This window comes from Primulina tabacum, chromosome 7 (assembly GCF_025594145.1).
Source record: "Primulina tabacum isolate GXHZ01 chromosome 7, ASM2559414v2, whole genome shotgun sequence".
NCBI lineage: Eukaryota > Viridiplantae > Streptophyta > Magnoliopsida > Lamiales > Gesneriaceae > Primulina > Primulina tabacum.
Window position 1 is genome coordinate 12,020,783 of NC_134556.1, and position 17,826 is coordinate 12,038,608.

The 17,826-nt window shown below is 35.8% G+C and overlaps 1 protein-coding gene and 1 long non-coding RNA gene across 2 annotated transcripts; one reads left to right on the plus strand and one right to left on the minus strand.

The window, feature by feature from the left end:
- The first annotated feature begins 2,113 nt into the window (after window positions 1–2,113).
- LOC142550509 (uncharacterized) lies at window positions 2,114–3,950 on the plus strand. The gene is made up of 2 exons (XR_012821409.1): window positions 2,114–2,320; window positions 2,917–3,950. It is a non-coding gene; the product is annotated as an uncharacterized LOC142550509 (long non-coding RNA).
- A 1,696-nt stretch (window positions 3,951–5,646) lies between these two features.
- On the minus strand, window positions 5,647–12,571 carry LOC142551150 (putative serine/threonine-protein phosphatase 2A regulatory subunit B'' subunit TON2). Its single transcript, XM_075660216.1, has 11 exons — window positions 12,305–12,571; window positions 11,666–11,757; window positions 11,367–11,429; window positions 11,047–11,145; window positions 9,450–9,499; window positions 7,264–7,372; window positions 6,870–6,941; window positions 6,621–6,689; window positions 6,477–6,541; window positions 6,309–6,384; window positions 5,647–5,908 (listed from the first exon to the last, which is right to left on the minus strand). Exons 1-7 carry the CDS (start codon window positions 12,408–12,410, stop codon window positions 6,936–6,938), a joined length of 525 nt encoding a protein of 174 aa, XP_075516331.1. The 5' UTR covers window positions 12,411–12,571; the 3' UTR covers window positions 5,647–5,908; window positions 6,309–6,384; window positions 6,477–6,541; window positions 6,621–6,689; window positions 6,870–6,935.
- Between the last annotated feature and the right edge of the window lie 5,255 nt (window positions 12,572–17,826).

A 17,826-nucleotide genomic window follows, 5' to 3' on the forward strand; every position in this document is an offset into this window, starting at 1 on the left:
CGTACAGGTCTCCCCAATAATATGAGCCAGACACTGTCCGCGGGTAGCGATAAACATGCAACCACGGTTGATGGAAGGCAAGGAAAAATTAAACTCTTTTAATTTTTACTTTTTCGGTTTGATATAAATTTTGAATCTTATTCAAAATGAGGGATTTTAATTTCAAAAATTGTCTCATCATTTTAATTTAAAAACGCGTGCCACGAGTTTGTATGTTTGCCGGATTCATGCAACTATATTATTTAATAATATACATACATGCATACTACTATATATCGCATATATCATAATATGACATTCAACAATAAATAAGGATGATCGATCGCCAACACTATTAGATCCATGTGAGCCATACATGGATCCAGGTCCAAAACCTAGGTGAATGCAGGGATGCAAATGCAACGATTACAAAAGCTTCCAATATTTTACATGTCTTCATCTTGATCATCGGGTCCACCATCTTCCAGTCTTGACATCCCACTATTTCTAATAATTACATTTAAATAGCCAAGGTACATAAGGGATACATCTCATGGGGTGGGAACGGGCCATAAACCAGGCTCACTTTAATAATATCAAATATTAACAAAATGAATAAAACAGTAAAATATCATAACATACACCTAACACATTGGTCAAGGCTCTCGATCATCCTTCATACATTTAATATCAAATATTAACATCAATTTAATTAAACAATTTAATTAATTGATCAATCATATATCTAATAATTTTATCACTAACAACCACAATTATTAAAAATTTAATAAATTAAATAAACTCCTTTATTTAATTTCCAATTAAATCAATAATAATTGATTTCTTGTAAAAAATCATTTTTACCATAAATAATTAAAATCATATTTTAATTATTTATTTTACAAGAAAATTATTAATTTTTCAAAAATTAATTTTCCAAAATAAAAATTGAACCAATTTTCAAAAATATCAATTTTACCCAAAAATTTGAAAAATCAGAAAATTGCACCCTGGGCCCAAACAATTCAAGCCCTTCAATTTGCACGCTTCCCGAGACGATCCCGGGCAGCCGCCCTAGCTGCCCGCCCGCTGCCCGAACGTTTCAGGCAGCGGCAGCGGCCCTGCGCGCAGAACGCGCAAAGGCGCTCGCTGGCGCGCCGACGCTGCACGCCCGCGGTCGCGCAGGCGTCCGGCGCCTGCGCTTGCGCGGTCGCGCAGGCGTCTGACGCCTGCGTGCGGGCGTTGCGCGATGCCTGCACGCACGCTGCGCGCTGCCGTGCGCGGCCCTGCGCGCTGCCATGCGCGGCCCTGCGCGCACGGACTGCCCGGAACAGTTCCGGGCAGATTTAAATTTTTTTTTTTGTTTCGAAAATCTGAAAAATAAATTTTCGTGGTGCTAAATTTTCTGAAAAATTTTCTTGTGTAGTTAGAAATAAATTATTCAATATAATTTAAAATCATACGATTCAGAAAACCTGGCTCTGATACCACTGTTGGATCTGATTTTCTACACGCCCAAACGCAGCGGAAGTTTTAAAATTTTTTATTTTATTTTGAAAAAAAAATAATTTTCTTTGGGCGCTCATATGATTTTAACAAAACATACATAGGATGTTAAAAAATTATACCTTTGGTGAATAAATCACTAGACACCAACCGATCCGGTATAACAGATCTGGCTCTTGATGAATCCCCACGATCTTTCTTCAAGAGACTCCTTTCTTTCCTTCTAATCAGGTCCACGACTGAATAGATTGATCCCATTCCAAATTGCACTAGAAATATTGGAAGATATTTAACATAGGAGAGAATTATTTGAGAGACGGCTCAAACCCTAAAATAATTCAAGGTAGCCAAATTAAGTTGTAAATTAAAATAATTATTTATGCCAAATAAATTTTAGAAGTGTGTTAAAAATATGTATTTTAGAATATCGGAGAATTTAACGATATAAATTATATATAGAGTTTAAATAACACACGAGAGCAAATAAATACAGACCGGGATAAATGGGCTTGAGTTACTATTTTAGTAACCAAATACACAAGATATATATATACATATACATACACATAACTTACCAAATAAAAGAGAAAAGAAACGAGAGAAGAAGGAAAAGGAAAGAAAGAGGAAACCCATTCCCGTCACTTGTGTAGCGGCTGCGGGAAAATCGCGATATCTCCTCCGCCCGGCGTCCAAATCTCAATCGGTCTGAAGGGGTGTCTTCCTAACATCCTAAGCTTCGATTCAAGTCAGAAATCGCGAAGTTTGAGCAAGGATTCGGGTAGATCGAAGCTGCTGTTCGGGTGCTTTGTTTCTGCGATAATTCTTCCGACTTTAGGTGAGAGTTTTGGGTTTCTGCGACTTTTGTAATTTGAATTTGTAGAAATGACTTAAAAAGAACTTGTAGCTTTGTTTGTTAGCTTTCTATAGCCGCTAGAATCATCGAATTTGGATAAGAAACGGAATTGATATGATTTTTCTACCAAAATGTGTCAAATCGAATTCTGAAATGGTGCTGTGCAGGACACCTACTGTAATTCGAGTTTTTGTCAAATATGCGCTCGGATTCTGGACTTGTGATTCAAAAAAAAGTTGTAGAGCTATGTGTTGTCTTCGTAATGATATAAAATTCGTTAAATTCCATTAAGAATTGAGCAAGTTATGCTTGTTTTTCTGGAACTACTCAGTGTGTGAGATTCTGTCCGCGAATTCGTAAGTAGCAATGTGTTCTTGGAAATTCTGAGCTTTATCTACTGAGATTTGGAAAATGGTTTCCTCTAGAAAAAGTTAGATATTCGTATCTTTCATTTCCAATTGGCGGATATTGAATTGAGTTAATATTGAGCGAGATATGAATTTTATGCTCTTTTGTGCCAAATCGGACATTGGTGTGGAATGTAGTTTTCACGATCGGCTTATTGTGGTTTTGTTTAGGCCGAGAGTCTTGAAGTGAAGTGATATTGGATTGTCAAGTTGGTATAGGTATGTTACAGCTCGGTAACATACGACGGTAAAACATAAATTATGTTTAATTGTCATTCTGTGTTTCATTGATCAGGTGTATGACTTGTTGGTTGTTGTAAATTGTTAAATGCCTTCGTTGTGATATATGTTTATGACATATTATTGGTATTTAGCATTGGGCATACAGTTATGACATTCATGTTGAGCCCTATCGTTCTTGTTAGCCATTGTTGATATCCGTTGTTATCTGACACTGTTGTTTATCTCGGGATCATTGTGTGGCTGATAGGCCTATACACATGATACTGTAGATGTGATTGAACAATCCCATGATTAGTGCAGCCTTTTGAGGTGAGCGCTGGGATTGTGTCATCTAGTTCGTTCTGTTGTGCCATCCTGTTATATCGTATCAGCTGTATGGAGGCCGAGTCAAGGGTGTTATTCAGCACAGCTTGGCATACCTCGCATACTTGGCAGGGCGGTTTAGCTGCATGACGATGTAGCTCCCCTGTGTTGTTGTTGCTCGAGCATTATTCCAGTTGTTATCGTACCGTTTGTTGGCTCATGTTATCCCAGTTATTCGTTGAGCCTTTCATGCATTGCATATTACATTTTACAATATGATTATGCATGATTTATGTTATTGTTGTTATTGTTGAACTGTTTCATACCAGAATCCTAACCTCAGTTGTTTACTGGGAGGGCTGCTGTGGTTGTTATTGGACACCATGGTAGATCTCTCGAGTCGTTTTGCAGCATCAGGCCGAGGTTCCGCCAGTGGAGCTCGGGATTGAGGTTGGATTGCTTGGTTCTGTTCAGTGGAGTCTCCCAGTTAGTTTATATGTATGTCTTGAGTTTGTTTCAGACTTGTATTGTACTTTATTTGCCGGGGAGATGCCCCGTGTATCTGTATTGATATTTGGTTGTTCTGGTTATGTTCTGAGGCGACTCTGTGATATTCTTGATCTGGTGAGTATTTGGTAAGTTTTAAATTCTGTTTAGTCCTGGACAGTGCGGCTATAGGTTGTTGACTTTGGTTGTTGTTTTAATGATTCTAGTTGGAGTATATTTTGATATAAACTGTTGTTTGAGTTTTCGGGATGTCCTACTTACGGGGAGGTCATGCCGAAATTTTTTCTAGGCCCTGAGGTCCGTTTTAAAGTAATTTAAACCTTTTTCCGCTGCAGTTTTAAGTCAAACCATTATTGTTTGATCATTAATTGTTATTAGAGTAAATGGGCCTCACAAAAACTTTGATTATTTATTATGCTGGACTTGTACTCCTACAAGCCCATTAAACATATTACCCACCATATTTAATTTATTAATTAATCAACTCAACTCTTGAGCTTAATAAATTAAATACATTATAAATTCAACATTTGAATTTATTATTTAAATTATAAATTCAACTACTTGAATTTTTATCACCTCAAAAATTTAATATTTAATAAACCCAACATTTGAGTTTAATAAATTAAATCCTCAGATTTTTATAAATTCAACTCCTTGAATTTATTCTCTCAAAATTTAATTATCATAAATTCAACTCCTTGAATTTACTATATAATATAAATTCAACTTCTTGAATTTATTCTCTCAACGGGAACAAACAATCCAGTGCTTGTGTGACCCTCAATGGTTCAGGGATACAGCTAGCCGTGGGTTCACAACTCTTTGTGATTCAGGACATAATCCTTTATTCGGGCTTACCCTAGTTAGCCCTATTCTTTTCATCAACACCTTGATCAAGAATGTCAGAACTCATTTCTGATTGCACCCATTGGATCATGGTAAGAGCGTCTGGTAGCATCGCCCCATGATCCTCTAGGTATCACTGATATTGCCTGCAAGAACCAGTCGATTATGATTAACGTACAGTAAGGTCACTTCATCTCATATATCCCGATCAAATCTGCAACCATTGGTTTATCGAGGGTTGCATATTAATTCGATAACTATGTGATAACTATAATAGTGGCATCGCGTGTACTATTTGAGAACTCCTTCTCTAACGTACATCTCATACTCTGGCCAGAGATTCCATGCACTATTAATTCATCAGATCACACAGGATATCCACACCCGTAGGTGAGCGGTGAATCCCCGACTACAATGCACTGTCTCCTATATGTGTCGCATTTGTACCCAACCTCGCCACCTGATGACTCTCCTGGAGCCGGTAAACGAGTCAAAACACAGCCCTAGCATATAGAGCCTCAGTGTTGTCCCGGGTCGTAAGGACTAATGGTGTACAATCATAACCACGGACTTATCCTCTCGATGAATGATAACCACTTGGAAAGTCCGAGGGAGGGTTGTTCGGTATAATCATCATATGACTACCTATCTTCATGTTTGGACATCTCAATGCCCTTACCAAGAAACGCAGTACACAACATCACAGATGCTAGTCTCAAGCTCAAGCGACCTTTATCCATGTTTTAGGCGGCTGAATCGACTAGGAACGAATTTAGATTATACAGTGTTTACAAACGAGTTTCAACATCGAATTACGATTCATTTGTATTAAAGTATAATCAAGGTCTTTATCTATGTTTGATAATATTGGTATACAGAAAAAGAAATAACAAACCATGAAATAAGAATTATATTAAAATAAAGATTGTTCTTTACAACTGAGTCAATAAAATCCCTAGCCAACAGTTGGCTTGCAGGGCATCTTCTCTAACATATATACCAAATTTCTCATTTTACAAGGATGAAAATAATGGTCAAAAAGACATTTCCTCAGTTTTTCCCTTCAATTAAAGAATTAAATTAGATTTAAACAACAGAATCAAATTATAATTAAATTTCATACTGAAACAGGAGGTAGAGGAAACTCAAGTTGGGCTTTACCTCTCTCAATAAAAATATGTCAATGTTCCATCAGCATAATCCCAAAGCTCCTGTTTGCTCAACGTTCCATTCATGTCTTTATCAAGAGAAAAGAACATGTCTGCAAACATCACCCATAGGGTCTATAAGCTCATGTATTGACTAAAATACAAAGAAAAGAAGTAACTATAAACAATCTCTCAGCAATTAACTATTTTTATTACACAGAACCTACTTCAATGAACACGAATATAATGAAAAATACTCCAACGTGAAAAAAGATTGTAGCCAGAGTGTAGAAATGGAACAATCAATTTTGAGTTGATTTCTTCCAACCTCTAAGTCAAACCTTACAACTATGCTCGAAAGCTACTCGACCAAGATCAGATAAAGAATAAGATGTTTCATGGAACATAGCTCCATATATTAATATGAAGCCCAGAGAAGAAAGTCAGAGCAAAATGATGAAGCTGAACAATTCATTAAAAATAAGAAACCTGTCCCAGAGTATAAATTCTAACCACATATGCGCTCAGCAGAAGTCAAAGAGAACCAATTTTCTGCTTGTTCATTATCAGTAACTTCTTCCTCACTTTCCTAGTGCAGATCAAAACAGAAAATAATTATTAATGGAACAAGCATCATAAGACAAATTTATTTTCATTGACTAATAAATTCAAACAATGTACCTGGTGAAGTTCCATCAATTCCTGGAGACAATTATTGAGTAGGACTTTCTTTATGCATGCCTTACCTGTTGCCATCGAACACTGTTAGATGCAGATAGAGCCAAATTATTTGACATGATGCGAAAAAAGCAGTCGAGTGTGAACCTCGTTTATGAGGATCACAAAAGAAGAAAAACTTGTGTGCAGCTATGCGACAATACATCTGCATTAAAGCTGTCGGCAAATCGCGCAGTTGTGCCAAATTACGAATAAGACCTCCAATATATGATTCTATTTCCTTATTTTCGTAAAAGCGAGAAATAAGCACGTATAAAAATCACCAAATTATGGTAATTAGAACATAACATCGCGACCATGTTGCTGAACAAAATGATCAAAGCACAATAAACATACATGAGGCTGTAGAAAGCCATCAGAATCTTCGTCAAGCTCACTCATATCATTTCTGGCTTGAATAAGTTAAACCTGGAAAGGAACCAAAGAAAATTACAAGGGTTCTTTTCATTCATCTATCGTTAGTTTTTCTTATTGCTGAAAACTAGTAAATCCTTATTAATTTTCAATTTTCATTAAAAGGGGCTCGTACATGTTCTGAAGTAGCGTTCGTGAATAATCCACCAGCATGAAAAGTTCTCAATGTTAATTGAGTACCGGTAGGTTCGGTTTGTAGGTAGGTATATATAAATTCTAACAGTTGAACTATAAAACCCAAATATGGGGTATAAAGGGAGGAGGCAGTATCCACACCATGCTAGTCTTAGAGGAGAAATAGCACTTACAGAGTTACAGTAAGCATGACATAAAGATAGAAAGGTAGGATGGCGATTCTTCCCAGTTCGTCTTCCTCAAACTTCATGAAATATGAAGGACTGAAAAAACGTCGGCATTTAGGGCCTATTTGTGTTAGAGTAGATTCTCTGCAAGCCAACGGTTGGCTAGGGAATTTATTGACTCAAGTGTAATAAACAATCTTTATTTTAATATAATTTAACTTTTTATGGTCTTATTATACTTTATCTGTATACCCATGCAAACAGCATAGATAAAATCTTTGATTATGCTTTAATACAAATGAATCGTAATTCGATGTTGAAACTCATTGGTAAACACTGCACATTCTAAATTCGTTCCTAGTCGATTCAGCCGCCTAAAACAGGGATAAAGTTTGCTTGAGCTCGAGACTAGCATCTGTGATGTTATGTACTGCGTTTCTTGGTAAGGGCATGGAGATGTCCAAACATGCAGATGGCTAGTCATATGATGATTATACCAAACAACCCTCCCTCGGACTTTCCAAGTGGTTATCATTCATCGAGAGGATAAGTCCGTGGTTATGATTGTACACCATTAGTCCTTACGACCCGGGACAACACTGAGGCTCTATATGCTAGGGCTGTGTTTTGACTCGTTTACCGGCTCCAGGAGAGTCATCAGCTGGCGAGGTTGGGTACAGTTGCGACACATATAGGAGCCAGTGCATTGTAGTCGGGGATTCACCGCTCACCTGCGGGTGTGGATATCCTATGTGATCTGATGAAATTATAGTGCATGGAATATCTGGCCATAGTATGAGATGTACATTGGAGAAGGAGTTCTCCAATGGTGCATGCGATGCCACTATTTATATGTATCACATAGTTATCGAATTATTATGCAACCCTCGATGAACCAATGGTTGCAGATTCTATCGGGATATATGAGATGAAGGGACCGTACTGTACGCTAATCATAATCGACTAGTTCTTGCAGGCACTATCAGTGATACCTAGAGGATCATGGGGCGATGCTACTAGACGCTCTTACCATGATCCGATGGGTGCAATCAGAAATGAGTTCTGACATTCTTAATCAAGGTGTTGATGAAAAGAATGGGGCTAACTAGGGTAAGCCCGAATAAAAATAAATATTATTCTGAATCACGAAGAATTGTGAACCCACAGCTAGCTGTATCCCTGAACCATTGAGGGTCACACAAGCACTGGATCGTTTGTTCCCGTTGAGAGAATAAATTCGAGGAGTTGAATTTATATTATGATAGAGTAAATTCAAGGAGTTGAATTTATGATAATTAAATTTTGAGAAAATAAATTCAAGGAGTTGAATTTATGAGATAGTAAATTCAAGAAGTTGAATTTATGAAATTTGGAGAGAATAAATTCAAGCAGTTGAATTTATAAAATTTGAGGATTTAATTTATTAAACTCAAAAGTTGAGTTTATTAAATATTAAATTTTGGAGGTGATAAATTCAAGGAGTTGAATTTATATTTAAATATTAAATTCAAATGTTAAACTTATAAGATATTTAAATTAAATGTAATGTGTATATGTATAATGGGCTTGTAGAAGTACAAGACATACATACATATTATTAAGGTTCTTAATTGAACTTTAAAAGATTAATTAATTAATTAAACTAATTGGACTAGAATAATTAATTGATTAAGCCCATTAAGTATTTAATTTAATTAATGGGCCTTATGCTTATACATATGTGTATTAGGTTTAGGGTTAAACACAATTCATTCACAATTTTGAAAACCTAGCCTCCACTCATTCCATGGTGATTCACGAGAATTGCTCTCAAAATCCTCAAAATATTTTGGCCACTTTTCAAGAAAAAGAAATTTGAGTCCTCTCTCAATTTTTGATCTCAACGTAAAAACTTCTTTCAAATATTCTAGTGCTATTTGAAAGAGGAACAAATCTTCTAGTCGTGGACCTGATTAGGAGATTGAAGAAAGAAGATTTGAAAGACATACGTGGGATATACAACAAGAGCTACGTTCGCTTATACCGGCGTAGTTGGAGCCAAGTGAAAATTGTTCACCAAAGGTAAAAGTTTTAAACATCCTATGTATGTTTAATCATAAAACCATACAAGTGCCCAAAACAAATAAATTTTGATTGTCAAAATAAAATAAAAAATTTAAACTTCCGCTGCGTTTGGGCACGAGAAAACCGAGATCCAACAATTTGTTCCATACATATAGAGGCAATGTGGCAAAAGTCTTCGTAGTTCATCTAAATAATGACAAAAATTGTTAATTCAGTGTGATTATATTCATTTAAATACAGAAGATACTGGGTAATGGACTAATGAAAAGAAATATAATGTAACAGTGAGCCCAACAAAAAATGTCATACTATTATATATTTCCTATCGAAATAAAAAAATTTCACACGCGCAATCCACATGGGAACATAAACAATATAGCAAGATGATTGTTAGGATTATTTTGTCCGACAGATGCTCAAAATAATAAAAATATCAGTATACGATGTAAAATAGTAAATTTGTGTTTAAACATAATTAAGTGTTGTTCCAGATGTTACAACATCTCGGACAACATGCAGCGGAAAATCATATTTTGCAACACAAATTCACTTTCAATAACTAAATGGACGAGATTAAATATGCACAAGTATAAATACTTGTGCGGTGCCTTATGGCGAAAATTAATCACTAGAAAATCAAACCGATTACAAAAACCTAACACTAGTGATTATGACAAAAATCAATTTTCTCAATAAGTTGAGAAAATAAAGCTTTCTAAAAACAACCAACAATATTAAAACATGAATAAGAAAGCAAAAAACGAGATCCCTAAAAACACGAGCAGCTAAACACGATCTTCAGCCAACATCGTTACGGATGTTGTCTGTAGATGTTGGCAACATTCAGGGCAACACGTAAACCAGCACTCTTCAAAACAGCAACGTTTTCGTAGAATTATTTGTCTCTGAAATCTCGACGTGCAAAAGTGCATGAGTTATGCATTCATGAAAACCTCCAAGCGAAGAGTGGAAAACAAAACGGACGACTCCTCTTCAAAACAGCAACGCCTTTGTAGGATGTTTTTCTATGAGAACCATGACGTGCACAGTGCGTGTATATTGATTGAAAAGAGAGAAAAGACCACCACGAAGAACTCCCACGAATCACCTCCACGAAAAACTATCTCCACGAAAATCTCTTCCACGAAAAATCTCTTCCACTAAAACTCTCTGAATTTTTCTTCGTCTCTCTCTCTATCCTTTTTATTAAATCTCCGTCCCCCTTCACCACAAGTTGATCACCTCTTATTTATAATTTATTTCATCTCACCAGGAAATCTACAAAATAAAGAAATCAAGAGTTAAATCAATAATATCATATCTTCAAGATCTTTATCATAAATATAATATCTAGAAATGGCAAACCCAATATTCCACATAATCTTATCTAAGAATGAAATTAGATTTAAGGAAGATATTACATCACAATAAAATCTTAACATAATTATCTAGAAAGACAAAACCATAATTAAATATTACACTCAATCAAATCAACAAGGAATAGATAATATTAGGGAAATAAATCAATAAAATATATCAATTAAAATTAGGAATAAATATTTCTCTTTAACGATAATGCCATTTTATTGAAGAAAAAAAAAATGAAATTTGGAATGCAATAGAGAGCTAGCGTGGGAAAAGTTCCACCACAGCAAATATTTCTGATGTGGAAGAAACGAGCAAAAATTAGATAAAAAATAATAACTCAGAGGAAACTTTGATCTAGTACTCACCTTTTCAGCACCCGTGGCATCATCTATAACACAATTTTCCCTTAGGCAAACCCACATAGCATCCAAATCATCAGCATTAAGCAACAGATCAGATTGTTTCTGATAGGAAACGGAACTTTATCAGGCTCAGGATGTCAAAAAAGTAGATTCGAGTAAGGAATCATATAAATTCATAATGGACCAAATATTGTAAGACAAACTTCCTGCTTACAAAGAGATATCTCCTTGACAAAAAACTTCAAAAAATAATTCCAATGCTTAATATCATGAAACAAAGCTCTAATATCGGTAACGAGTAGCTCATAAGTGAAAGTAAAAACCTTCAGAAACCGATACTTTGCCAGTCTCTGTACCCTATGGCTGATGGAACCTTCTTCTGGTTTCTAAATGAAACAGGAGTGTCAGTGTAAAGAAAGGCAATTTCAATTAACCCAATAAGAAGAACAAGCCATGCACGATTGAGGATTAGTGCAGAATGTTTGCAGGCAAAAGAATCGATAAGCAAAACCTAAAAAGACAGAAAATGGAAACATTTAAGAATTAAGGAGATTATACATCAAAACATTGGAGTTCTTTTTCTTTCAATTATTTTATTTTCCATGAAACTTCAACAAAATACCTTCTTGTAGAAGCTTGGGATTGTGCCAGCTTCAGCGTTCTTATGATGCTTCTCTTTAAAAATTTCTAGCAAAATCCTTTTCGTTTCTAATTCTGGAAAACAGAAATTGTATACTCTAAGATCGCAAGGGTACTTCATATGCATTTGGTTTCATATAAGAAAAACTTAGCCTACAGCTGCAGAGTATACCGAAACGATCAGATTACTTGAGGAAATCCATATCCAAACAACCTCAAAACTGAGCCCAAAGAATTGCAACCAAACGTATGCTTGCCACTTAACTCACATCTCGGATCTTTTGGTGGTCTGCAACATTGAGGGGGTCCTCCTTGAAAAAAAAAGATTTTGTTTCCAAAAATTATTCATGCCTATGTTCTGAGAGCTCAATTTCAAGAATCAAACCAATTTGATCTTAAAACACACACACGTTTCCATTTCATATATTTAAAAACCAACCGTACTTAGCTTCTACTCGCCAACAAATATATTGTGCTCATAACTACAGAATTTCTCTTGAGCAATAGGTAAAACCAGGCGGGGAAATTTTGAGCAAAAAACGTTTCTGCTGAAATTCGATGACTCCCTAATTACTGCTGCTAATTCATACAACCAGAGTTAGAGGGGGAAGAACAAACAAACCAATGAGAGCTTCGGACCCGAGGCCCGCCCCGGCTCCGATATATCTGCGAATGTTCGGGACCCAAAGCAACGAAGAAGACGGCGGAATTTTCCTCGCCGCAGACATATCGTGACTTTAACCATCACTCGATCCACTATACGTGCTTCACTTCAAAAAACCATAAACCGATAGAATTATTTTCAAAATTAATATAGTATACGTAAGAATCACATGGCACTTTGAATTTTAGCAAGGGATAACTAGTGGGAGTAAAGGGAGAATCATAATATATAGGCATACATATTAATGAGACATCTTGTAAAATAATACATCCTCGATGAGGTTCTCTGGTTCTTATAGCTTGGAAAATTAATTAAAACTAACAAATAAACAAAATTATTTAAAAAATAAAATAAAAGACATCACTTATATAATAATGTAAACACTTATATAATAATGTAAACTTAAGGTGAAAACTGTATTTTAAATTGCATACGGGTTAATATTATTTAAGAGATAATAATCTCTACATCAGACACAAAAACTGCTATAAAACAATCTCACGTGTCAATTTTGTGTGACAAATCTTATATTTGACTTGACCATTGAAAAATTATTATTTTTCATGCTAAAAATATTATTTTTCATTTTAAATATGAGTCAGATCGTCGTGCTTCACTAATAAAATTTGTAAGACCTTTTAGGAGACCTACTCTTTTAAAAATGACTTGCATTTGCAACTGTAAGAGAATAGTGCAATTTCTCTACTTGGGATCCCCTGGTTTGGTCAATGGTCACTTAAGCCATCCACCGTCCGAGACATGTTTTTTGTAGTATAAAGTACTCTGGGAGATCGACAATCGCTCAAGGGAACCAATGGTTTTAAGGATGTGAAAATGAAATGATACTCAGTCTCTGTCTCTCTAAATCCATTAAATTTTACTTCTTCCAATCGAGTGTCACGACAATCAAATGTTCCATGAACAGGCTACATGCACAAGAACCAAAGTAAGTATTAGCCACAAATATTCATAAAGCAAAGCACATTATCATGGTAGACTAGATGTAATGTGATGAATACCATTGATAACTGGAACTTTTGTAGAAGGGAGAGAGCATCCAGGAACGTAGAAGGGGAGCTTATCTCAGGTTTGATGGGTGCAACTATCCGAGGTGAGACGGATATCAAACGACGAGAGGATAAATTCAAGAACAAGCGACCCCTTCATCGGTCAGTCGTCTCAAAATGGTCAGAAGTTGAAACTACAAAATCAGTTCGGTGGAACATCCAAGGGGACCCCCGACACCCAGAACTCAAGCAGTGTCCTACATGCAACTTCCGACACGTTGGAAAATGTCCCCAAAAAACTGGTGCTTGTTTCAATTGTTGAAAGTTGCTGATTGTCCCGAACCCATAAAGGCAAGAACGGGGCCAAACACTAGAGCTACTCAAGGAAAGCCGAAGGAAAATAATCCAAACGCCCATGTGTTTGCCATCACTCAAGAAGAAAATGATGTCGTGACAGATAGCATTTTGAATTATATACAACATAAATAGAAAGAAACACGTAATACAATAACCGATAAAATGGATTATTCATAACGAGGAATAGTAATCTTATTATACTTGTTGGGATGCAACCAAAGTTCCATATTGGAAGATCTAGAGAAAGATCATGAGTTTATAAAGATGGAATGATATCTCCATTGGTATGAGGCCTTTTGGGTGGTTCCAAAAGCAAAACCATGAGGGTTAAAACCCAAAGTGGATAATATCATACCAGTGTGGAGATATCCGGATTCCATTGGTCCTAATAATACTCATAGACTTGCACGAATACCTCACTTTCTGACAAAACGAAGGTGCGCACTGATTGAAATGGAAAGGCCTTTTTTCTTCCCTTCCATTTCTTTTTTGTTTTTGATTCTAAAAGGATAGAACAACTTCGGTAGAATTCGAATATATTTAGCTACATTGCTTAGTTATTGATTTTCTCCCATAAGCGTAAAAATTTATGGTATAGCTTATTGTTTAAGGAAATCAAGCCATGATTGCAAAATAATGTTAAGTTACATGGGTTTTTCAGAGAACTGTGGAAGTTGACATGGTATCATTTCATGGAAGTGGTATGATTTGGCTACACTTGGGAGCATGTTATGGTTCTTATGGAGATTGCACTGGCATCCTCTAATATCTTCCACTTCCTCCCGACCTCTTACTATTGATGTCCGCATATGGTCGAGCATTTTAGCCTAGGTAAAATTGATATATGAGCTAGGTTCAAACCTTCGCCTCACTAATACATTGATTGATATGCATTATGTATATTAAAATGGTCGAGCATTCTTTTGGCCTAGGTACAATTGATATATGAGCTAGGTTCAAACCTTCGCCTCAATAATGCATTGATTGATATGCATTATGTATATTAAAATGATAAAGACTTTATTTGATGGAATACAAAAAAAAAATCTCGTCTCATGGAGTATTATGATTGGTGGGTACACCTACACGAGCAACTATAAAAATGCCTATTGGAAAGATTCCTTCATGTAGATCAACCAAAGACCATACTTTGTTTGATTACATATATTCCGTCACGGATTTCATGGCTTCAAGCCATTTGGATGAATCGACATCCGATAATGTAACGTCACCTACTTTTTAGCTTTAAAATGCTACCAAATTATATTTTATTTTTTTATAAAATTCGAAACATTCATACTAAAATAACCCAACATTTCCAAAATCCTAAATGCATAAAAATTCATAAAACGTAAATCACCAAAATCATACGTCAACATTCAAAACAATCCAAAATTAAACTTTAAAGCAAATCCTCAAAATCTTTTCGTAAAAACTTTAAATACTAATAAGTAAATAAATGCGAAAAATCAATGTCCCTCGGGAGAATACTTTCGGACCCGATCCACTCAAGCGTCAACGCCTCTCTCCATCTCATCCTCACAACCATCCAAACCTAGTGAATCTAATGACTCAGCACGTTCTAACCATGAGTAACAAATAATACATATACAAGCACATGCGTAAAAATCATACTTTTATTTAATATATAACGTAAAATTGTAAGCATAAATAAATCATAAATCACTTAATCGTAAAGCTTTTCATCATCATATATAATTTCGGGTGAAGTTTGATTCCTGAAGTGACTAGCTGTAATCGTATCATAATGTGGTTGATTGATCAGTCTTAACTCACCATTGCCCATATGGACGGGCACTAGGCACCACCGTAAGTGAAAATACAATCGTCGAGCTCCCTCTAAGCCTTTTTCCAGTGAACGGGCACCCTGTGGGCCTTCTCTCTCGCGATATTCCCAGTCATATCATATCATATCATGTTTGTCACAATCACTTCACATCCTTAAAAATATTTTTCTTTCCTTTTTTATTCATATAATATCGTGTCATTTACAAATTCGTAAATTAGCATTTTAAGAAGAAAAATCGTACATCTTTAGCATATATCATAAAATTCCATTTTTCATCATATACCTTTTAAAATATCATTTAGCATGTATTATGATTCTTCGAGACACTGCCAAGCCTTTCGTATTACCCAGGACTCAAAATGACCATTTTACCTTTGGACTCGTAAAATTCTCGATTTTGACGTTTTCTTACTTTTATCGACCCAAGCCTATACCAAAAATCATCCTATAAGAGTTTTAACCCGAAATAATTCCAAAACTCAATATTTTATTCCCAAACTTTAAACTTAAGCTTTTCATACCTAAACTACCCTCATGAACCATGAATCGACCAGAGTTACTAAAAGCGTGCGCCTAGCTACGCCTAGGCGACAGGCCCAGCCAGACGCATCCATTGCGCCTGGGTTATTACCCAGGCGAATCACTTGAAACAAGCGTGCCTTAAAGCATGCGCCTCTGCCTAGGCGCGAGGCTTCGAGAGGCGCAAAATCGTGTGCTTTAAAGAAGTGGACTGATATTTTGTAGGTGAATAAAAATTAACTCGAACTCAACCAATTTTGAAGCTCAATTAGCAAAGTCCCTGGCTATTTAATGATTAAAAAAACCCCTATTGTCGCTAATTTATGCAAGATTTTTTTAACAAAAATTTCATAAGTCAATTATTCAAACTTTTACTGTAATCTTCCTTCTTTTACGATGATGATGATAGTTGAGCAGGATGATAAAGAATTTAATGATTTAGATGATAGTGTAATCTTTTATACAAACTTTTATTCATATGATATCGTGTCATTTCCAAATTCGTAAAACAAAATTTTAAGAAGAAAAATCGTACAGCTTTAGCATATATCATAAAATTTCATTTTTCATCATAAACATTTTAAAATATCATTTAGCATGTATTATGATTCTTCGTGATTCTGCCAAGCCTTTCGTATTACCCGGGACTCAAAACGACCATTTTACCTTTGAACTCTAAAATTCCCAATTTTGACGTTTTCTTACTTTTATCGACCCGAGCCTATCCCAAAATCATCATATAAGCGTTTTAACCTGAATTAATTCAAAAACTCAAAATTTTCTTCCTAAACTTTAAACATAAGCTTTTCATACCTAAACTATCCTCATGAACCATGAATCGACCATAGTTATTAAAAGCTGTGCGCCTGGCTACGCCTAGGCGACAGGCCCAGCCAGGCGCACCCATTGCGCCTGGGTTATTACCCAGCCGAAGCACTTGCGTGCCTAAAGCGTGCGCCTCTGCCTAGGCACGAGGCTTCGAGAGGCGCAAAATCGTGCGCTTTAAAGAAGTGGACTGATATTTTGTAGGTGAATAAAAATTAACTCGAACTCAACCAATTTTGAAGCTCAGTTAGCAAAGTCCCTGACTATTTAATGATAAAAAAACCCTATCGTCGCTCATTTATGCAATATCTTTTTAACAGAAATTTCATAAGTCATTTATTCAAACTTTTACTGTAATCTTCCCTCTTTTTCGATGATGATGATAGTTTGAGCAGGATGATACAGAATTTCATGATTTAGATGATAGTGTAATCCTTTATACAAACTTTTAATCACATAATATCGTGTCATTTCCAAATTCGTTAAAACAACATTTTAAAAGAAAAATCGTACAACTTTAGCATATATCATAAAATTCCATTTTTCATCATAAACATTTTAAAATATCATTTAGCTTGTATTATGATTCTTCGTGACACTGCCAAGCCTTTCGTATTACCCGGGACTCAAAATGACTATTTTACCTTTGGACTCTAAAATTCCCGATTTTGACGTTTTCTTACTTTTATCGACCCGAGCCTATCCCAAAAATCATCATTTAAGCCTTTTAACCTGAATTAGTTTAAAAACTCAATATTTTTTTTCCAAACTTTAAACTTAAGCTTTTCATACCTAAACTACCCTCATGAACCATGAATCGACCATATTTATTAAAAGTGTGGGCCTGGCTACTCCTAGGCGACAGGCCCAGCCAGGCGCACCCATTGCGCCTGGGTTATTACCCCGGCGAAGCACTTGAAACATAAAGCGTGCGCCTCTGCCTAGGCGCGAGGCTCTGAGAG

Coding starts and splice junctions, on each gene's coding strand:
- LOC142551150 (XM_075660216.1), bottom strand. CDS start 12,410: ATGTCTGCGGCGAGGAAAATTCCGCCGTCTTCTTCGTTGCTTTGGGTC. Junction 11,430..11,665: donor TCCCAAGCTTCTACAAGAAG/GTATTTTGTTGA, acceptor TGTTTCATTTAG/AAACCAGAAGAAGGTTCCAT. Junction 7,373..9,449: donor TCTATATGTATGGAACAAAT/TGTTGGATCTCG, acceptor TCTAACACAAAT/AGGCCCTAAATGCCGACGTT.